Source organism: Knufia obscura (assembly GCF_036327395.1).
Source record: "Knufia obscura strain CCFEE 5817 isolate CBS 148926 chromosome Unknown scaffold_10, whole genome shotgun sequence".
Taxonomy (NCBI): domain Eukaryota; kingdom Fungi; phylum Ascomycota; class Eurotiomycetes; order Chaetothyriales; family Trichomeriaceae; genus Knufia; species Knufia obscura.
The window spans coordinates 1,011,826-1,033,737 of record NW_027042696.1 but is presented as its reverse complement, the minus strand read 5'-3'; the positions used below and the strand labels follow the sequence as shown (position 1 = coordinate 1,033,737).

Genomic DNA, 21,912 nt, shown 5'->3' with positions numbered 1-21,912 from the left:
GTCCACATAGCGAGGCCTTCCCCAGATCCTCCAGCATATCATTCGGCTTCTTCTGTTCTCTTTCATTCTGACCTCCTGTCTCTCTGCCATTAACAAATCTACCTGTTACTCGCAGATCATCCTACCCGCAACATACCATCCTCAATCGTATCTCTTCGTGCATTGTCAAGATGGCCTCCCCACAGCAGATCAAGACCACGGTCACCGACCTTCTCAAGATCAAGCACCCAGTCCTGCTGGCTGGCATGAACGTTGCAGCAGGCCCAAAGCTAGCAGCAGCAGTCACAAATGCCGGCGGTCTGGGTGTCATCGGTGGTGTAAGCACACACTCGTCCCCCACCTTCTTCACCACGGCCCTCGCTAATCAGAACTCACACAGGTCGGCTACACACCAGACATGCTCCGAGAACAAATCGCCGAACTCAAGTCCTACCTTACCGACAAGAGCGCTCCCTTCGGCGTGGACCTCCTCCTCCCACAAGTCGGCGGCTCAGCACGAAAGACAAACTATGACTACACAAAAGGCAAGCTCGGCGAGCTAGTCGACATCATCATCGACAGCGGCGCGAAGCTCTTCGTCTCAGCCGTCGGTGTCCCACCAAAGGCAGTCGTAGACAAGCTACACCAGGTAAGCACATCCAGGCGGACTCATCTTACACCCACCCATGACCACCAACCTAAGCAAAACACAAACTAACACCCACCCCAGAACGGCGTCCTCTACATGAACATGATCGGCCACCCCAAACACGTCCAAAAATGCCTCGACCTAAACGTCGACCTAATCTGCGCCCAAGGCGGCGAAGGCGGCGGCCACACCGGCGATGTCCCAACCAGCGTCCTCATCCCCGAAGTCCAGCGCCTCTGCAAGGGCCAAATCTCCTCCTTCACCGGTCAACCCGTCCAGGTCGTCGCCGCAGGCGGTATCTTCAACGGTCAATCGCTGTCCTCGGCCCTTATGCTCGGCGCTGCCGCCGTCTGGGTCGGAACCCGCTTCGTTCTATCGGAGGAGGCTGGTGCGCCCAAGGCCCACCAGGAGGCTGTGCAAACGTCGGGCTTCGATGATAACGTGCGGACTATTATTTTCACAGGACGGCCGCTGCGGGTCAGGAAGAATGAGTATATTGCTAACTGGGAGGAGAACAGACAGGCTGAGATTAAGGAGTTGACTGGGAAGGGTACGATTCCAGTTGAGCATGATCTTGAGGCTCAGGGTGATGATATTAGTGATGAGATGATGGATCAGGCGAGGCCGTTTTTGATGGGTAAGGTGGCGGCTGTGGTTAATGAGAAGAAGAGCGCGAGAGAGATCATTGATGAGATGGTTAGTGGTGCTGTGGATTGTATGACGAAAGGAAGTGCCATGATTGTGAGCAAGAGTAAGCTGTAGATGGATGAGATAGTGGAGTTTGGTAGCCATATATGATTGATTAGCTCGAATGTGATAGCGCTTGGTTTGGATCCCTGCTTCTTTATCCTGCACACTGACTTATCGAAATGACAATGTTCCCTTCAATACAGTTGCGCGTCAGCTCACCAGCAATCGCCACCAAATCTTCCTGTCACGCATCAAGTATCTGCTAGCATGACACTGTGCTGTTAGACATGATTCCGACCATCTTCTATTAGCAGCCTCCATCATCTCATTCAAGAATAGCTCTCGCAATAATCCAGCAAAAGCACGTGGAGCTGCTGATGATGTTGGTCTGCGCTCGTGGCACCAGCTCAGCTCTGCAGGCACTTGCAGCTCAGTCGTCGAAGCCTGCCTCGACGCTACCGTAATCTTTCCCATGATAAAACAGAGTGTATTGTACCGTGGCAAAAGAATAGGTAATATGCAACCATGGTTGACACCACAGATAGTTGACGTTTTTGCGTGTATAACCGCGCAGCAGGTGTCTTGGAATCACACTTAGATCGATGTTGAGGTCCGCAATTCTTTCCACGCCTTTGTCTGTCAGTACTCCATACAACAGCAACAGCAACAGCAACAGCAACAGCAACAGCACCAGCAGCTTACCTTCGGCAGTTGGGTACTTTGGAGGTATAGCGTTGTCTGCTCCATCCCAAGCGTATACCCTGAGACGGATTGTGGATTCGCGAGGACTAATGGAAGATTGTGGCCAGGCGTGAACATAGCTGCGACAGCTCTTGTAGCCTTGTTCGACCGTAGCACCCTGAAGACTGTCAGCGCTGTTGCCTCGACACCGGGAAGCAAACAAACCTTCCGCAGGAACCATTGAATTCTTTCAATGTAGAATTTCTGCTCTATATCCACCCAGAATCTACTATTGTTAGCGGCTGGACTCGAAGTCGTCTGATGTACGTACCTCTGATCCTCGGGATCACGCCCTGGTTGGAAGGCTACACTTTCAGTAATGCCGTAAAATTTTCTCGATACGCGCGAGTAGACGACAGCAGGTGCCAGCGCAGGAGACAAAATTGGCAATACCCTGCTCAAAGCACCACGGACGATTGCGGTCCACCCATCGGCAGGTTGATACAACTTGATGTTGTTGTCAGTCCACGAGACGGCGATGTCCAACCACTTCCTGACAAATTCGCTTGCACCAAAGCCACCCACAAGCACAACGCCTGTAATGCGTGCTCTTGTCTTTTGTATGGCTCGCCGATGCTGCTCGAGGACAAGTTTCCGAACGATGTCTAGCACAATTTGAAACATCATTCGTACATCGGCAGCAGGAATGTAGACCTTCCCTTTCTTAATCGTGATGCCGTTCTTGGTGTAATTTGGTACTGCCGGAACTTTGATGATCAGTGCCTCGTCACTGCCTTCAACCTTGCGCTTGGTGATGCGCTCGAAATAACCGACTGCAACCATCGTGTGTTGCTCGGTCCAGCCTGGCACCAATCTTGCATGTGTCCGCTCGAGATAGGCCTTGAATTGCCGGTCCAGGAAAACGCTACCGCAGCGGTCGCCATCTCCTTGAACGAGCTCCTCAACTTCTAGCGGCTCGACACTCTTGATCTTGTACGTGATAAGATCCACCGTGCCACCTCCAGCATCACAGAGGACAAAGCAGTCACCAGTCTTGCATTCATCGTCAGAAATGCTCTGTATAGCGTGTACCATGGCTGCTTCAGGCTCGGTGATAATCTTGACGTTGTCACCCATGCCGGCTTTTTCGGCACACCATCGCGTAGTACCCTTTGCTTGGTCGGACCAGATTGCCGGCACTGTCACAACCCATTCGATCGGTATTGACTCAAACGTGCCGGCGCCCATGACTTTGTCGACATCCACCTCGAGCCAGTTTCGCAGTTCCCGCAGGAAGTCTATGGACAATTTGGTCGCCGTGAAGCGTTCTGCGAGCGGCAGACTAGTAGGGTCCTTAAACTTCTGAGCCATTCCAGCATGATGCGACTTTCTACTGTTGTCAAGAAAGAGCTTGAATTCCTGGTATCTGGGTTCAGACCCCTCGATCATGAAAACCCATCCATTAGGCTTATTTTCCGCGTCGTAGGTTATTCTGGTAGGCACCTTGTCGGAGGTGGTCTCTGTGCCATCAGCCAGGGGCCAAGTTCTGACCACGTGAGGTACGTCAAGCTGATGCTTTGTCAGTGGCTTCGATGCAAGGAAGGCACAGTCTTACGTTGTTGGAGAGAACCCAACAGAGGCCTGAGAACGTGGTACCGTAATCCACAGCCACTATAAGGATAGGAGCGTCGTTCACATCCGCTTCGGAGGATGCCATAACTGTCATTGAGGAACTTCTGACCTCTGCGTAAGACGGTTATTCTGATACTGGTTCAGGACAAAGTGATGATGAATCGCGACAGCATCAAAGTGAAGTGGTTGAGCGAGCCAGGCAAGACGACGAGTCCAATCGCGATAGCTTCTAAGTGAAGTGGTTGGCAGTGGGGTTGTCCCTGGATTTCGAACAATGTTGAAGTCTTCACTGTCTATGACTTTCGATCATCAACTCTCTTGGCAAATATGGACTTCGCACTTTGCTTGCCTGCTCGGTTCTCATACCTTCACGAACTCAATGATCTTCTTCTCAAGGAAGACGCCCTGAACATGGAACCAAAGCCGTCCTCGCAGACCACGCCCACTCATAGGCCATGGACGGCGGTTGTGACAAGCAATCTCCCACAGGTAGGTCTTCGTTGAGTAACTGTCGTGTTTGCTCACAACTCGTATAGGCATAGGTTGTCGAACTGAGCCCTTCGATCCAGCCTTCGAACAATGGGTCCCACGCAACCCGCGCTTCTGATCAGGCAAAACGACTTCAGCAACTCCTAGATGAAGAAAGAAAGAAGACAAAGGGTCTCCAGTCCAAGCATGCACAGGAGCAGAAAGAGTTGTCAAGCGAGATAGCCAAGCTGGAAAAGTCACTGGCAGAAACCCGTACCAAGCTGATTCGCCTGTTGCCTGAAGACGGTCCGTCCGACGATCAGGTCAAGCAGGCATTTGAAGACCTCTGTCACAACATCGAGGCTTGGGTCGATCTTCAGTGTGGCGATCTCAACGACCTTTCAGCCCGGATGGAGAAGAGGCAATGGACGGAGCAAGACCAGCAACTACTTGACCGACACATTACCGACGATGATGTTGAGCTGGCTCGAGCGTACCCAGACATCAGTCCACACATCGTTATGTGTGCTATCGTCAGTAACGTGTTCGACCTGTGTTTAGCCAATGGGCGATGGGTGCTGGGAATGAGTAACGAGGAAGAAGCATTGCTCAACGATATTGCAGACCACATTCCCAACGCTTGTGGGTCCAATGGTATGCCCTCATGCTCTTCCAGGATCTGTGAGAGACAAAGACTAACGGCTGTAGGTCACGTTGCACAGAAAAAATGGCGAGCTGAGACGTACCGAGCATTGGCTAACCAGCAACATACTCTCGAGTACCAGAAGATGGCGGTCGAGAATATCACTCAAGCTCTATCAAGCTTTCTCAACCACTTCAGAAACTCTGGTAGCGGGCACATCAATCCAACAAAGATCCAAGACAAAATTGTCGAGCAGGCTCACAAGCTCGCTGATTTGGGAAAGGGCACAATGACCGAGTACAGACTGGATTTTCCTACCAATTCTTCTGACAAGAATCGGAAGTTGGAGAAAGATGAAACAAGCAACTACAGCTTCGTTGATGCAGGAACTGGAGTTGAAATTGATGGAAATGTGGTCCAGGCAGGAGGTAAGCTGAGATTGTGCGTCTTTCCTGCCCTAGTGAAAGTTCTCGAGAGTGGTGAGAAGCGTCTGGCAAACGCCATGGTCGTTCTCCAACAGTGAAGGAGCTACGAGAAAATTGCTGGTTCATATTATCCTGCTGGTGGTACGCGTCGTCGATGAAATAGTGTCGAGGTCTACTCCGTAGCTCCAGCAGCAAACGATTCACTGTCATTAGTCATCAAAGCCAAGATTTTGTCACGTGGCCGTTGACTTCGCGGCGATATCACAAATGAACTTAATGAATTACTCACGACTTGCCCCAACATTTCTATCGGCGTTGTAATCGTTTCATCTGGATACGAACTCTACGAAAATCAGCAAATCGACAATAGCCTATACCAGACAAGATGTCGAAAGTAGCAGGGTAGGTGAACGTTTGTGGTGAAAGACAGGAGATCCAGTAGCGCTAACACTTTTCTGCGCAGACGCGAGTGGGCCGAAGATGTCTCTGACAACGAGGCCAACGACCCAACAGCCATCCCAGCCCCAGTAACAACCGTCAACAAGGACGGCACGAAAACTACAGTCTCCTACAAGATCGACGACAGCGGTCGCAAAGTCAAAGTTACCCGCAGAACCCGCACAACCGTCCACCGAGAAAAAGTCAACCCAGAAGTTGCCGAACGAAGAACGTGGGCCAAGTTCGGTCTCGAGAAGGGAAAGTCCAAGGGACCACAACCAGATACTACATCAGTCGGCGAGAACATCGTCTTCAGACCAAGCAGAGACTGGAAGGCAGTCCAGGCTGCTGAGGCAAAGGATGGTGGTGGGAAAGCAGAAGAGAAGAGTTTGAAGGAGCAGCTCAGAGACAAGAAGGTGAAGTGCAGAATTTGTTCAGGCGAGCATTTCACGGCACGATGCCCATACAAGGATACTATGGCGCCTGTGGGTGCTGATAATGAGCCTGCAGCTGATCCAATGGCCGAGGATGGCGATGCTGCTCCCAAGGCTGGTGGTCTGGGTGCCCAGAGTGGTGGGTACGTGCCTCCTCACTTGCGGAAGGGTGCAAATGCTGGTGCTGGTGAGAGAATGGGTGGCAAGTTTGAGAGAGATGACCTGGCTACTCTGCGAGTGACGAACGTAAGTCTCTCTGTGTATGTCTATCTAGTATCGACGCTAACATTCTTGCTAGGTCTCGGAGATGGCAGAAGAACAAGAACTCCGCGATATGTTTGAGCGCTTCGGGCGAGTCACAAGAGTCTTCCTTGCGAAAGACAGAGAAAGTGGCCGTGCCAAAGGCTTTGCATTCATTAGTTTCGTCGACAGGGCAGAGGCTGCTCGAGCATGTGAGAAGATGGATGGTCAGGGATACAGGCACCTGATTTTGCGCGTTGAGTTTGCGAAGAGAACAACTTAAGTAAACCTTAGATGCTGAATATCAACCGGCGTTCGAGAGGGCTTTGCAAGGCATGAATCGTCGCATCGCACGACAATGACTGATGATAGTTATGAAATCATATTATGGCATCGACTTTGGCAAGAATATCGTGACTAGCGTGGTGGCTACTTCCTCTACATCATGACCTCCTGCGGCGTTGGTGTGCTGCTGCACCATGCCCAAGCCTCTCAGTCCTTGATGACTCCCAAGCACCTGCAGAAAACAACCACAGCGATGTGGCCCATGTGGTATGGGAAGATGGTAAAGAGAAGAGGCGGCGAGTGGGGGGCGCGCCTAAAATGAGATATGTTCGTAGAAGCCCTCGGCGTAAGAGTCCGCGATCAGCTATGAAAGTGCTCGATACGGTGCTTGTGTGTTTACTTCTTTTCAGTATCTCTGTTGGCACGATATGAAAGGACACACCTAGGGGCAATGGTAGAAGTAAAAAGTGCAAATAAGAGGATGTTGGAAAGCAGGTAGCGATCTGCGGATACGTCAACCATAGATAACCTGACAAACTGCACGAGCCCCAATTAAAGGTGTACACTGCGCTTGCGGCCATTGGCGTTGGTGATGTTGCTGATGGACGCCGCCAGGGGGGCCTCAGCCAGAAGTTCGGGGCCTGCTCTGTAAAGCGCATCTTTCGGGCGAATCGAGCAGCCGCCTTGAGCGTTCGTTCAGAAGGAGAGCAAACGACTGCTAAAACACTAGGCATCCTCCCAAACTCGAGACCCGACGCTACCCACCCATACTCGTAAAGGCTCAGCTCGCATGGGCAAGACTGCAACGCCCATATGGACTTTCAGCCCATGGAAACCCGCTTCGAAGGGCCAGCATGACTCATGGGGCGGTCAGTGGATTTAGAATGCCGGCACGGCTACCTGTTATGGAACACCCCGAAGCTGTCAGATGCTATCAGGGCGTTTCGACGTCCACCTTCTGACGCGCCTAACTGTCAGAGTGAGCCACGGAGAAATTGGAAAACAAGGAAGTCTCACAGAAAGCAAGGTTGAAGTCGTGCTCAGGCTCGATCTTCCTCACCTTCGAGAACGAGCGATCAGGGAGCACATGCGCACAATCGGGGTTTGGTCGCCGCGCAGGAATGCACGGTATCACAATGTCCTGTTCGAGCAAACTCTTCCAGATCATGCAGGTAGCCGGCCCCGTCAATCCGAAGGCACTCGCGCAACGTTCGTTGCTCACGAACGACACCATTGTGGACTGGCGTCTTCCATGGGACCTGCGTTCTGGCAGCACAGCTGGCGGCATTGACCCACAATGGATGGCGGTTCTGTAGCACAAAGTAGACGAATTTCTGCCGTCTTGATTGTGCCGCCTAACCTAGTCTGCCTCCCTGGTTCATGCTAGAAGTTCGGTGCAGACGTCGATCGTCCCTGCGATATCATGATTCTCCAGGGTTGGAAATTATTCTCCATTGGCTCGATGGGAAGCCTTGAGTGAAAGAAGAGGGTGAAGTGGAGAGTTTGTTTCAAGTTCAGGTACTGTTGTAGCCGCTGTACGCAGCTGTGCAACAAGGCTATCACAGGACGAACTGTTGGCCTGTGCTCATCTCTTCTAAGTCCAACTCCTGCTCAATTCGTGTTCTCATGCCTCGTATAGAAGTGTTGCCGTGTCTTCAGTCAGCCCCTTTGCTACTCTCGTAGGGCCGGAAAGCGCACCATGCACGTAGCCTAGTTGTGTCCTGGGTAAGAGCCAGCAGCAATGCTCAGTCCAAGGTGTGTGCATTGGAGCGAGATGATGGCTTGATTCGGCTGAAGCCCATACAGGTATCCTTCATATATCTGTATGCGAGGACTACATGCGACAAGTTCGGTCTCTGTAGCAAGAAACGATAGAAGTCCCAGCTTGTCGTAACAACACGTTGAGCATGCTCGTCGCAAGCTTCAGTGCTGGCAGCGACATATCCAGACCGGTCATCCTCGAGTCTAACTGTAGCTCTTAGGCGTTAGATGCTCTGAAATACGTGCTGGGGAGGACAGGAGCTCGAGGAGCAAGTGCGCAGGAGATCTGCTTCTTCCAGAATTTTTGTGACGTGGTGATCCACTTGCCCAAACTAGTCTTCACCACTCTGCTGCCGCAACCCTTTCCTGCCTTCTAAACCAATTCTCATCTAACTGTTTTCATACCCGACCTTTGTCATAAACCCTGCCCACTACGCAGCCTTCCAGATTATCTTACACCTCTTTTCCAGTGCTGACCAGCTTCTGAACCCCCCATCAGGCGATCCATTTCTTTACGAGCTCCGCCTTGTTTAGTGCCCCTGCCTGCTGGCCGGCCCGACAGGACCCTTCCAGCACGACATACTTGCAGCTGACGAGGCATTAGCCAGATCTTGAGGAACGTCCAATCGGAGGTGGCCTTGGTCTCGTCTATCTTCGTCACGTCCCGGAATCACTCGTTGACGGTAGCGAAGTAGCCGTCAGTATCAGAAGGATGTTGTTGACTTCTTTGCTACAAAGGAAGGGGTGCATGAGACAGTGCCCAGACATACCTAAAGCGATTCAGCAAGAGAGCCATGACTTTACACGTGTCTGGTCGGCAAACAAATGTCTCGAAGATGCATTGCCTGAGGGTCTCTTCTCGCCATTGAATTGGTTTAGGCTGGTAAGGAGCTTGACGTGGCTCGTTGCACCAACTCCACCGGCTTGCATTGCTGCATCTCTAGGTTATGTGATTCGCTGATTCTGAACCTGACCGATCTGCTGTTTCGTTCCCCTGCCTCCGCCAGACTCAAAGAATGCCTGCCCTAGGCTTTGCAACTCTTCAGAAACCACATGGCTGTGAAGGGGAGCAGAAATGACCCGGCATGATTTCACCGACCAGGCAGGGGCGACCATTGGGAGAATTGCTCAGGCGAGCGAGAGCTATTCCCAGACAAGGCTAACTATTCCTGTGAACAAACTCAGTGGTCGTTCTTGCTCCGTGCTAATGTCTGGGTCGCTAACTTTGTGTTGAAGCCTAGCACGTGGGCATCGAGCCGGTTTCGGCAATCGACCAATTCCAGCCCTCATCGAGTTGCGCCAGAAGTTCAGAAATGCAGGTATCAAATCGATAACGCTTGATACTGGACGACACGACTCAGCTTCCAGCAACCTCACGCTTTCCGATCTGGATCGAGAATCGCCAAAGTACGGTGGCCCCATGGCAAGTTTTGGCGCCTTTTGGATGGCTTCTTGCTTCAAAGGCTACCTGCATATGGCTCGAGGCGGTTTCAAGGTCGAGAATAGCTTCGTCGAAACTCATTGGATTCCGTGTTCTGCGGCTGCCCCGTAGATATCGAATTGTGCAAATTCTTTGGCTCTTGTCGACTCCTTTCGAGACAACTCCAGTCCAAAGGTCATCCTCCCTTTGGCAACGCAGTGGCTGAGCGCGTCATTACCATTTTCGAGCATAGTCTGTCCGGCCACGGACCTTGAATCCATGTATTCGATTTCTTGCGGCAGACTAGCGTGTGGGTCAGATAACTCATGCATATGCATATTCGTCGAAGGCGATCATCAACAGCGACTATATACGCGATTCACTTCCAGACAGCTGGTCAGTGCATCTGGTGAAGACTTTCGATCGTTCGCATTTTAACGCCAACAATAGCTCTATCACCTCTTTGCCAGATCAACACCAGCATTGCAAGCAAGACGGCTTTCGCGCCCATCCGGATCATCTCATTCTGATCCTTATCCGATTGCGACTCGGCAGTCGCGCCTGGAAGAATAGCTGTGTCGGAGTCGATGCCTGCCAGCGCGGATTACAGTCAGTAAACCTTCGGCGTCTGGTTTGGGTATACCCATCGAATTGGTTTCAGAGGGTTTGTACTGTTATGTGCAGGCTTTGATGACATCGCCAATCCAAGCGGTACGTTTCGAGTTTCTTCACCTTCGGCAGACTTTGCTCACTCACGGGCAGAGTGCTGCAGGAGCCACCTTCAAATCTGTACTGACTTGTCCAGTGACAAGGCTCTGACCGTAGGCTACTTCGCGCCTATTCAGTAACGGACAGCAATTCAGTCCTTTGCAGCACCTCGCGGCACACAGCCAGGTTTCCGCCTGCGACCTCGATGATCATCAACGGCGGATAGAAAGCGAAGCAGAAGAATAACACTTAGTTGTTGGTACAGAAGTTGTTGTAATTACGCACAGCGCCCTTGGTAAGCTCAGCACCAGGCGTCAATTTAGCCTAATTGACGACAAGCTGTTCAAGACCAAGATGGACCCAAGTAAGTCTACGAGCTCATAAATGTTTTCAGAATTGCAAGATACAACGAGGCTCGTTCTTCGGCAGAAGTGCAGGCTCAATATCCAGCGATGCTAGACGAGGGCTTCTAGCGTCGATCGGCTTTACACTCAGTGATAGTGCAAGCTCATGAGCCTAGCTCTGTGATTGGAAGCCATGGCTTACTTGTCGCAAAGTGCAAGGGTAACGCCCGTTCTTGTGCTACAGGCACTTTGCACCTGCCGAAAACTCGACATTTGAGCAATCCTCCCCATTAACACCCCACCTCCTATTACGCACCTGCAGCAGTGTGTTGCCGAAGGTTGTCGTTTCCTTGAATGCTCACTCGCTAACACATGTGAACAGCTCTGATACACAACAACTACTTCCCTCTGGCCAACGACTTCAAACTTCAGCCTGCGGATCGGCATTATCCTCACTCGCTATCCAATAACGAGTACTTTGAGAGAAGAAATGGACTTGCCAATGGTACCCTGAGCCAGCCGATGGCCCTAGGTCGGCAGAGCAATGGAATGGAATACAACACAGGACAGATGCAACACGAGGCACCGTAAGTACCCTTTGCTTCCCGCTCTATCCACTCCTTCGAAGCCTTCATTCGAGGTTAAGTGTGCTCGGAAATTCGCCGACTTGACAGCCTGTATCGCGTGCCTTGAGATTTGGGCATTGTGAAACGTTAGTCGGGTGCAAGATCCAGACCTTTATATCGTGGCGGCAGCCCTGCACTGGTCCAAGCATTACACGTATTTCTTGTCTTCACATCAATCCATGGTACAGCTTGGGCAGCAAGATGAATATTCGACACGTTGAAAGTTTCGACTCGGGGTTTACTGGTGCACAAGGCTGACATATCCCCCTCTAGCTGCAACACCACAAGCTCACTGATCCTGACGCCACCACACTCCAGTGACGAATCTTCAACATCTGCTACTAATCCATCTTCGTCCTCATTCACTTACTCAACCTTGCCGAAAGTCTCTACAAGCAATGTGTCACGGTCCGAGTATTACCCAAGTGCAGGTTACATACAGTCAACCTTCAATGGCGGCGCGAACATGACGCAGTTTGAGAGACGTGGTGCACTGCAGATGTGAGTAACCTGGTCATCTAGAGTAACGACGATCACAGCTGACCCGAGCTTTTGTGCCACAGACCTGCTCCGCTCTCTCCTCTTTACACCTATGGTGGCGTCAATAGTAGCAGTTTTCCACCTTTTACAATGGCGCGGAATCCATTCAACTTCCCGCCGCCGGGCAGACCTGACACTTACGACATCTTCGCACCTCGGCGAGGTTTCCCCCAAATTCGATGCCACTCTCGGGCAGTCTACCATATTCTTCGGCCCACCATCAGCCTCCGTCCAGGCCAGAAGGTCCACCGTTCGAGGATGCTACGAAGCTCAGTACACTCGTCGGCTCTCGCGGGCAGTCTCTTGGTGTTGACATAATTGCCAGCATTCCCAAAGGATTCTTCCGAGTAGATGACAAATGGACCTGTTACAGGAGGAATTACTTCAACGTATCGTGTGGCTTCACGTTCAAGACGCACACTATAGACGGTCAGGTATTCCTGCAAAGATATCAGCATCCTGAGCAAGTCCATGGATATGCTGTCTCTATTTCAGCGAAGACAGCTGCAGCAAATAACTCCGAGAGCGAGACCAGAGGCTTAGTCCAGCATACCCCAAAGCGAGACAAAGCAACAGAGAGCGTTCCGACTCGCCATACTGTGGTGCCAACGCCAGCGCAAAGCCTATCGAACGGTCACGGTCTCTCGCAAAGTGGCCTGTACTCAACCAATTCGCATCTTGCGACCTGTTTGTCCACTCCGCTCGAGGCCTTTGCTCATTCAGCAGCACAGTCTCCACAGACCAGCTACACTTTCGAAAGGATTCAATTCCAGAAAGCGACCGCAAATAATGGCAAGAGGCGAGCACAACAGCAATACTTCCATGTCGTGGTAAAGCTCGAAGTGAATGTTGGGCGCCCAGGTGGGCCTGATGAATGGGTGGTAGTTGCGACGAAGCCATCTCATCCAATGGTTGTTCGAGGCAGGTCACCAGGCCATTACAAAGACAGCCGTCGTGACAGTCAAACAAGCATGGATCCAGACAATGGCTGTGGTCACAGCGGTGAGAGCGGTCCTGCAAGCTTCTCATCGCAGCCGTTTAGCACCAGCCATCGAACAGGCATCAACAGCGCACCTCACCATTACAGCCATCACTACGGCACTTCTTATTCGCATTCAAACCATCGCGTAGAAGAAGTGGATAGCTCTTCCACCAGTCCGGGATCGTCAACCGCCCTGGAAGCATCGCCAAAGACAGTCGAGCATTACCACTTGTCAGGCAACATGACGCGCACAACCCTGCCTGATGCTAGCCTCGATCGGATAGTCCTCAGTCCAATCCTTAGCAAGACCAGTTCAGACATTATGGCATACCACCATTCGAAGAAACGACCTTTTGACGATGAAACCCCAGATTGTACAAGCTCTTTCTTCAATTCTACGCTCGAAGCGAACTACCACAATCCCTCCTTCGATTTCTCTGCAACCTCCACCTCACAGGCTCTCTGTGCATCCTCATAAGCACTGAGAATCAGCGTATTCATGGATTACTGCTACCATTACGGATATAATACGATACTACGAACGAGCATGATGTTATGACAACTTGACATGGAGTTCATTTGTTTTCATAGTGCAATTGTTGCTACAGGAATCAAGGTCGAGATGAACAGGAATGGCGACCGTTGCATATTTGATTTTGAGATACCCCCTTATGCGATTGGTTCGGGTGCATTCACAAAGAAGGGAGACGGTTGGAGCAGGTTTGCATTTGCATCGCTCAGCCGTAGGTGGCGTTGTGGTAATACACTCGTATTTGAGTGTGCTGGCTTCCAGGTCACTCCTTCCATCTAGCATGGATTGAGGCCATTTCTAGTCTCAACGACGATTCCAACAAGATTTTGGCATTTTCAGGCTCAATGATGCCGCTTCTTAATTGCCATTCTATTATCATTCACGATCATGCCGCGCAGCTGACCGACTGCTCTTCTCTACCCCTTCTGACCCAGTCTCAATCGTCAGGTACTGTGACAAGGGCCCTTGGCGCTGCTCCAACACCCGCGAACACAGGGTCACAGCACGACCGCACCCCAGCGATCACCTTTACGCAACCTGCTCTCGCTTCGAAATGCATTTGTAGGCCACTCGCCTGTATACGGTCCTAGAGCGGAGCTACCAGAAAACGCCCGTCCAGCTCATTCACGGCCGCACATTTCAACGTGCACGCTGCATGTGTCGGTAACTAAAGAAAATACAGCTGCAACTGTCGGCTGCCCATCTCGTCTCCTACTTGCTCATTATCCGGTCGCGACTGCCACTCTCTACCATCTGCATCACGTTGAGTTACAAGGTCGCATTAGCCTCTCTGGCACACAATCTTCTTCGTATAGCTATTCCCCCGCGTATCGTTGCGTTCCAAGCGACGACAGCGCTTCTATGTAACGAGAAAGAGCTACGCATCGGTGTGCGCAGTTTCGTGGATGACCTCAGCACCCAAGCCCTCAGTTGCTCGATAATGTGTACAGCATTTTGCACCAACCAGGGCGATGTTCAGGCATGTGCATGAGATACCGAGGAGTCTCGAGCTACGAGACTGCTGAAACTAACCAGAAATGCTTGGAACCATCAACCTGAGGACAGGTCAGCACGTTGCATTGAGATCTGGTTGACGCGAGAGGCGTCGAGCCCATGGGAACTAGGCCAGTTACTGAACAGGCCGACATTAATCCCGCTAATAGATCCTAAAGATGTCCAAAACATGGAATGCCTGTCGGTCTTCAAGCTGCCTTTACATCTACCTAGCTGCCTGTCGAGCACTGACGAGTAGTTCGAATTGGCACTTACAACAAAGTGGAGGCTTTGAATTAGTCTTGCCCTGGCTGGCGTCACCGATTGACCCACACAGGCCAAATCAAGGTTCCGTTCGTTGCACAAAGTCCATCTAGGAAGCCTAAAATGAACGCCTGGCGGTTCTTTCCAAGGCGCTAGACATCTCTAGGCTGCTCCTAGCTGATCGTCGATCAGCACCACCGCCATTCATGCGAACTCCTTAGCACAGCTCAGGCTCAGTCAGTGATTGGATTAGGAAGAGAGTCTAGCAAACAGCCACGCTTCGCATTGCATTTCTACTCAAAATGCGCGCATCATCGCAAGGTGCCTGCCTAGTTGAGTAAGCTCAAAAGCGCCGACAGTCGTGTATGCCGAATAAGGCAAGTACCCCATCTAGGAATCAGCACGAGCTGATGGCGGGGCAGGGAGCACCCGACCCTTCGACACATACACGAACACGATCTCTACAGGCACTCCCGCTTGGAAGCTGAAACCGTCACACAAATCTTGTCTTTCGGCAAGGTCAAGAACGATTGTCACCTCGTCATCCGATGCTGTGGTAATGCAAACTTCTCCAGCAGTACCGAGCCTCCATGACCTTGAGTGCTTGAGGCACGCTATCAGGTAAGCGAAGCGAGGACGTGGAGGAGTTTACGCATCTAGAGCTCCTCGGAATCAAAAGGACGCTCATCGACAACAGTCATGCTTTCAGATGTCACATGCTGGCGGATGTTGCCGCGCTGGGTCTACCGAAGTACGCCTCTCCGTGAATTAGACTTCGTCGTTGCGTGGCCCATGATCTTCATGCTGTGAGTATCGTGTCCCTGTCTACCGAGATGCAATTCAACTGGTCTGCAGGCAGAACTTTGGTGTGCCGACCGCCAGCTCAATATCGCATCTGTCGGATATTCTGCCTCCGAAATTCTTCAGCCGCCTGGACTAGCTTGGGTCTGGTGATCCATTCAGTTCTGACCACGAAGCTATATCTCAGATTTGCATGCGGCCAGCTCTTCAACAAGCCACCATGATATTCTTGCGCTGTACGAAGGAATACTTTCTCCGCAAACCACCAGCACATTTCCCTCAGCAAACTATACCCCTGGTGTGCGGACGTCTCGGACAATATCTGTGCAAAGTCACTCAAGGTGGGCGCTGAGGGGCATGTCTTCTGGTCGAATGACAGCGTTAGCAGCGGTAGAGGGAGAATGTGGTGGTGCGAAGCATATTCCCCTGAACTCCAATCCCAGCCCACGGTCACCAGATCGCCCCACTCAGATCTTTCCACGACCAGTCGATGACATTTGGCTGAATGTTCGTTTCCAACAACAAACTGGATATACTCGTGCGAGAGGGGCGACGCTAGAGCTTTGACCCAGGTCACTGTTTTCACCTTGAGCTCCTTGAGCTCTGGGTTGTGCTTCACCATGGCATGAAACTCCGAAGTAGTAATCCTGGCATAGGTGCCCAAAAAGGCTTTTGCAGCGGCCCGGTCGGGATTATGCTGGCTCATTTTGTCCTTCCGGATTGGTGGGTATGCAGCTGGCGTTGGCTTGCCCACTGTCGGCCTTAGCAAGTTGACTTCGAAGGGAACCGCTTGGTAAAACATGCGAAGTATCAGCAGCACAGGCACGCTGTATATGCTGCTGCTGAAACGACAAAATGGTACATAGTTTCGCAGCTTCACCGCTGTCACGGTCCTGTTATGACCACAACTTGGGGAGGAACTGTTGAAGATCTGTCCATCTGACGCTTCTACTGCCGGCGATACCGTGGAAGAGGAACGCCTTGTGTGATATCTCGATGTCGGGTAGCGCGTGAAGCAGTGAGTCCGGAGTCGATGAGAAGTGGCTCGAACCGGGGCGACCACGAGAGTTGCACGAGGCATGACCAGCAGTCACGCTTTCTGGCTCAGAGTACTTCGGCATAACGTACCGAAGACCTCATATTTCTAACAACTCGCGGGTCGCGATGGACTAGATAGATGGCATCGAGGTCTTTAGCGGCATAGCCAACGGTGTGCTTTCGCCTCTATCTCACGTTCGGCTCTGCTGCACTCTGATTGGACAGAACATCTCAAAGCTTTGCTTGGACAGGCCTGAAATGAGCACCAGGACGCCATAGTGCGGAAAGTTCATATCCGAGTCGTCAAATTCAGCCAACACCCGGTGTTGTACAAGAAGCCTGATCGGTCTGGAATCTCATTTTGATCGGTAGGCTTGAAAGAGCTTAGATCATAGGCGAGATAGGAAGCTTTGGACGCGTTCAACGCGTGGATGACGCGCTAATGCAAGCTCCAGCTCCCTTCTGCCAAGCCACTTTCGTACTTTTGGGGGATCATTCTGTACACCAGTGCACGCTCTTGATTCCTTACTCCTACACTTATTCCCCTTGCTCTTCACCCTCCTTCACGTCAACCATGGGGTGCTGCAACCATTTTGCAGGTTTTACCGGATCTCGACACGGCTTGTGCTGTACCCGAAGCCATCACAAGGTGAATGTGATCAAGTGAAGACTCCAGCTATTGCAGGTCCGACTCCGGTAGTCGATGACAGAAGTCACTTGTGACGAACCCCTTTCCCGCTTCCTTGTCCTTTAGGCGCACGCGACCATGAGGACGATCAGATATAATATCGCAGAGTGAAATCCGAGAGATGTGCTCCACGTCAACCCACTGAAGATGGCCAAGTGCCCTGCTATGTGTACTTCTGCATGAAATGCGGTACGAGCACGTTGGAGCATGTAAGATTCGGAACGCAAAAGTTCGACACTGTTGTAGGGTACAGGTAAGGGCAAGGGCTAACAATACTGTATTGGTAGTAGCTACCTAGTCTGAGGGAGAGAGGTATGCATTGACGGCGGTGGTTGTAACTGCCTAGCAATGTGATCAGACACGTTGTTTTCGCTGTTACAACATCTACTTTCACTCTCTTTCACGTTTTCTAGGCCCTAAGCATCTCGCTGCAATACACATACCACGATCCTTCTATCAAGTCCGAGGTCAACTACCGCACGGTGTCAAGCAACTCCACGACAAGTACGGTCCTATCGTGCGAGTCTAGCCCACCGAGCTTTTCTTATCTCCTTCACTGACATCTACGGTCGAACGAACCCACAGAATCCGAAGGATGAGACGATCTTCTCGTTGTCAGATGGACTAGCAGAGAAGCCAATCAGCTTTGCTAATGATGAGAACCATGCGCGCCAGCCAGCACACTTTTCACACGCTTCTCTGAACAAGGACTTGACGAGCAGCTGTCACTTATCTGCGGCTACATCGATCTCGCGGTGGAAAAGTCAAAAGAGAAAGCTCGATCCGGACAACAAACAAACATCGCCGCGTGTATGAATTGGATCACGTTCCATATCATCAGCGATCTGGTGTTCGGGGAGCTCTTCGGCTGTCCCAATAAGGAAGAATACCATCCGTGGATCAACGTCATCCCCGATGGCATAGTAGGCCTGGCAGCGGCCATTGAGCTGAATGGATATGGCCTGGTCAAGATTATCGAACCATTTGTACCAAAATCAATGCAGAAGGGCCGACAAGATATGGTTGAGTACACAACTAGTCTCACGAAGAAAGGATTGGAGCTTGGAGAGACGACGAAGCCAGACTTCGTGACGCTTATGTCAGGAGGAAACAAGAAGGGAGACATGGCAATGACGGAAGGTGAGCGATTCGGGAATGCGGAAGCACTAATAGTGGCTGGCAGCAATACTGTCGCAATCCTGCTGAGCAGTGCGATATACTTAATGATGACGCACCCTGAAAAGACGAGGAGGGTCACGGCTGAAGTCAGGAAGCCTTTCAAGACCGATTCGGAGAACGAGATGAATTTCCCACTGTCAGCAAGCTACCGTACATGATAGCTTTCCTGGACGAAGCGCTGCGGTATCATCCATTTGTGCCCAATGGCCTGGCACGATAGAGTGTAGGCAAGGGTGCAGTCGTGGAGGGCATCTTCATACCACCCGAGCCAACGATCAACATCTACCATTTCGCCAGCTTTCGCGCGAAGCAGAACTAGGTGCGGCCTGATGGATTCGTGCCTGAGCGGTGGTTGCCTGAGGGCGAGAAGGATTTCGCGCAGGACAATAAATGAAGTTTCAAGCCATATAGTGTTGGAGTGAGGAGCTGTCTGGGACGAAAGCAAGTTCTCCCATTCCGAAGTGATGCTTCAACCACCCTCAGTGTATGTGCTAACATCCATGCAGCAGTTTAGCTGAAGTTGAAACACGTCTGACCTTCGCGAAGTTCCTCTGGCATTTCGATCTCGAGCTGTGCCCGAACCAGGCTGATTGGTTGCAGAGCCGGAAAGCATACTTCACCTGGGAAGAGAAAGAGCTATTTGTGAAAGTCAAGGAGCGGCAGATGACACAATGAGATCCGGAACCACAACGCCCTGCAGCGCATCTTCTCAACGTGTCGCCTGTAAACAGAACGGGCTGGTTCGAATGAATACTCCCCTGTCGGCAATTCGTACCTGCCTCGCCAAGCATTGCCATGGCTGACAAGACTTCTCCCACTACGGATCTTCATCTCTTTTCGCATGTTACTCAATCGGGCCATGAAAGTCTTTACCCAATCTGGATTCCGTACCAGTGAAGATTGGGTAAAGACTTCATGACCCAGGGCAGTACCCGAAGCTTTCATCCTTCATCGGCACAGCTTGCTAACCGTGCTAGTGCTTCGCCAATCATAAAAGACCTTCCTTCCGGTGTTCCACTGTCGGACATATAAACTGTGTCATACCTCGTTCAGCGTATGGTAGCCGAACCGGGTTGACCTCCAGCTACAGGCGCTGCATCCAGTTCCCGTCGGTTATTGCATCTATGGATTCCAGACCGAGTAAGTAAGAGAATATCTCTCTCGTGTCCTCTGTATGCCTGTCATGCCGAGCTTTGTGCACGCTCAACGAGGCTCTGTTAACTCCGACAAACGGCAGACTTTCAAAAGGCCAGATTTCCCTTCTCGATGCACACCAAGCGGCTCAAACATATCCAAACGTGTCCAACAACAGTGACCATTCAATCCACAACACAGCGTCTTCCCGCTCTCTTTCCTGATATAGTCTGTCACCATTGGTGCTCTCGTTGAGCCATGGCTCACCAAACCGAAAAGCCAAACCAAGCCACGCACGCCAACGAAGACAACGGGGTCCGACCTCAAGAACCCGCCAAGGAACACGAAACATCACGAAACACAGGCATAGAGCATGAGTTCGACCTTCTGGGCGGGTTCATGCAGAGCAAGAACGTTGGTCTCGAGAAGCTGCGGCAGTCTTTGGTGCCGCCGACCTCTGGGAAGAGGGATAAATGAGGGCGGCAGTATCGCCTAAGCTCGTTGACATCTGCGATGAGATAGATCATGGTCGGCAGCCATAGTACGATCCGCCACGTATTTCCTCCTATGGAGAGATTTCATGCCACCCGAGCCTCCTGCAGCCATGATTGAGTTTGGCCCACCCGCAAGTACTCGGGATACTGGATGGATGGCACCCATCAGAAGCTCATAGCTTGCCGAGGCGTTCCACATGCGGCGGTTCATATAAGCATGGCAGTGTTAGGAAGGCGCTTCACAAGGGACAACAGTACAAAGGTTGAGACAGCAGGATGATGTATTGCTCCTCGTTCATCTGAAGCTCATATGTCGTGAGTATATGTACTCGTCGTTCTCATCAAATCATAAACACACAACGGCATCGAAACGTTCATCTGTAGTCTCGATCACGATCTCTATTCCCTGTGTAGTCCCTTGCACTCCTCGCTATCGTTTCCGTGATGTCTCTAGCTGACGTATATCCCCGACTTGGATAGTCGTCATCCCCACCACCACCACTAACCCTCGGACTCCTTCTTTCCTCTCTATACCCCCGATCATCTCTATCGTCTCGATCTCGTGTGTCTTCCCTCGGACTACCTCCCAGCCACCCACCCAAACCACCCGTCACCCAATTTCCTGATGTCGTCCTCTTCCCCTGACCCGAAGTCTGCCGCATAGTAGGAGGCGTAGAATGCTGACTAGGATATCCACTTCCGTTCCCACCGCTGCTAGAATTCAAGTCATCGTAATCGATGTTATCAAAACTCATCTGCGATCGTGACTTCGTGAACTCTCCACCCTGACTGCTCGGTGGTCTGCGACCGGACGCCGAGGCGATCTTTGACTCGCCGTATGCGAGGTCTAGCGTTTGCTGTTCCTTGTCTAGAGCTCTGAGCATGGCGTTTAGCCTGTCGCGCTGGGTAGATATGAAGGAGGATTTCTGGTCCGAGGACATAGATCCTAGATTTGAGAGGAAGGTGTCTGGGAGCGATGCTGCTTGTGCTGATGCTGGGACTGAGCGGGATGTGCCTGATGCTGCGCCTGCGGAGAGGGCTGCACCGGCTGCGGAGGAGAGCATGTTTAGCATGCCGCCTGCGCCTCCTGCTGTCATGGAGGGCGCGGCTGAGGTGCGTGCCGCGGGCATGGCGAAGCGGGATAGGAGGTCTGTAGCATAGCTAGCGTAGCCTTGGGCGCCGGGTGGGATGGCTGACGCAGCGCGCACGCCTTGTGCCTGTGGGGATGTCTGGCCTAGGATCTTCTCTCTGATCCATTCGACCACTATGTTCATGTAACCTAGGCCCATCTGCTCCAGTCTCTGATGTGCCTGGCCGATGAAGTCGTCGATTTGAGTCTCATGGTGGACGATGAAGGGCTCGAAGTAGGTGAGGTAGAGGTGTTTGGCGCCTTGGGTTTGCGGGAGGACGAGGTAGAGGAGGAAGAAGAGGCGGAACCAGGAGTAGAAGGGCATCCAGCCTATGATGAAGAGGGTCCAGGATTCAGCGAGGAGGGTCAGGGTGAGGATGATGAAGTAGATTAGCCATGGGGTTGTTTGGGCTGGGTCGCCGAGGCGCAGGGACTTGTAGGAGAGGTAGCATGGGAGGAGAATTGTGGTGACGGAGCTATGGGTGTTTTTAGCAGGAGGTCGGAGGATATGTTCCAAGTCTTCTTTGCTCACGATATTAGATCTGCGATGATTCCGAACATTTTGTTGGTAAGGCAGCAGAGCTTCTGGGAAGGTGGGCTTTAGGACTTTCAGGTCACGGACTGAGCTTCTCCTTGAGAACACAAAGTCAAAGGACCAGCCCGGGTCATTGAGAAAGAAGATTGATCAAGCAGTAGATACAAGAAGCAAGGTTGA

General features: G+C 51.7%; 9 protein-coding genes across 9 annotated transcripts; 7 read left to right on the top strand and 2 right to left on the bottom strand.

The window, feature by feature from the left end:
- Positions 1-170: 170 nt before the first annotated feature.
- On the top strand, positions 171-1,390 carry PMZ80_008210 (uncharacterized protein; the record flags this gene model as incomplete). The annotated part of the gene is made up of 3 exons (XM_064876611.1): positions 171-317; positions 380-628; positions 710-1,390. 3 exons carry the CDS (start codon positions 171-173, stop codon positions 1,388-1,390), a joined length of 1,077 nt encoding a protein of 358 aa, XP_064727918.1.
- Positions 1,391-1,912: 522 nt separating this feature from the next.
- On the bottom strand, positions 1,913-3,716 carry PMZ80_008209 (uncharacterized protein; the record flags this gene model as incomplete). Its single annotated transcript, XM_064876610.1, has 4 exons — positions 1,913-1,948; positions 2,021-2,285; positions 2,331-3,568; positions 3,615-3,716. The coding sequence occupies 4 exons, from the start codon at positions 3,714-3,716 to the stop codon at positions 1,913-1,915; spliced, it is 1,641 nt and encodes a 546-aa protein (XP_064727917.1).
- Positions 3,717-3,958: 242 nt separating this feature from the next.
- PMZ80_008208 (uncharacterized protein) lies at positions 3,959-5,265 on the top strand (the record flags this gene model as incomplete). The annotated part of the gene is made up of 3 exons (XM_064876609.1): positions 3,959-4,120; positions 4,174-4,753; positions 4,808-5,265. The coding sequence occupies 3 exons, from the start codon at positions 3,959-3,961 to the stop codon at positions 5,263-5,265; spliced, it is 1,200 nt and encodes a 399-aa protein (XP_064727916.1).
- A 287-nt stretch (positions 5,266-5,552) lies between these two features.
- On the top strand, positions 5,553-6,562 carry TIF35 (translation initiation factor eIF3 subunit g; the record flags this gene model as incomplete). Its single annotated transcript, XM_064876608.1, has 3 exons — positions 5,553-5,569; positions 5,631-6,285; positions 6,338-6,562. 3 exons carry the CDS (start codon positions 5,553-5,555, stop codon positions 6,560-6,562), a joined length of 897 nt encoding a protein of 298 aa, XP_064727915.1.
- Positions 6,563-10,807: 4,245 nt separating this feature from the next.
- Positions 10,808-11,928, top strand: PMZ80_008206 (uncharacterized protein; the record flags this gene model as incomplete). Its single annotated transcript, XM_064876607.1, has 3 exons — positions 10,808-10,817; positions 11,180-11,384; positions 11,697-11,928. The coding sequence occupies 3 exons, from the start codon at positions 10,808-10,810 to the stop codon at positions 11,926-11,928; spliced, it is 447 nt and encodes a 148-aa protein (XP_064727914.1).
- A 214-nt stretch (positions 11,929-12,142) lies between these two features.
- PMZ80_008205 (uncharacterized protein) lies at positions 12,143-13,423 on the top strand (the record flags this gene model as incomplete). Its single annotated transcript, XM_064876606.1, has 1 exon — positions 12,143-13,423. One exon carries the CDS (start codon positions 12,143-12,145, stop codon positions 13,421-13,423), a length of 1,281 nt encoding a protein of 426 aa, XP_064727913.1.
- A 4,650-nt stretch (positions 13,424-18,073) lies between these two features.
- Positions 18,074-19,115, top strand: PMZ80_008204 (uncharacterized protein; the record flags this gene model as incomplete). Its single annotated transcript, XM_064876605.1, has 2 exons — positions 18,074-18,576; positions 18,947-19,115. The coding sequence occupies 2 exons, from the start codon at positions 18,074-18,076 to the stop codon at positions 19,113-19,115; spliced, it is 672 nt and encodes a 223-aa protein (XP_064727912.1).
- Positions 19,116-19,832: 717 nt separating this feature from the next.
- On the top strand, positions 19,833-20,051 carry PMZ80_008203 (uncharacterized protein; the record flags this gene model as incomplete). Its single annotated transcript, XM_064876604.1, has 1 exon — positions 19,833-20,051. One exon carries the CDS (start codon positions 19,833-19,835, stop codon positions 20,049-20,051), a length of 219 nt encoding a protein of 72 aa, XP_064727911.1.
- Positions 20,052-20,442: 391 nt separating this feature from the next.
- PMZ80_008202 (uncharacterized protein) lies at positions 20,443-21,758 on the bottom strand (the record flags this gene model as incomplete). Its single annotated transcript, XM_064876603.1, has 2 exons — positions 20,443-21,673; positions 21,730-21,758. The coding sequence occupies 2 exons, from the start codon at positions 21,756-21,758 to the stop codon at positions 20,443-20,445; spliced, it is 1,260 nt and encodes a 419-aa protein (XP_064727910.1).
- Between the last annotated feature and the right edge of the window lie 154 nt (positions 21,759-21,912).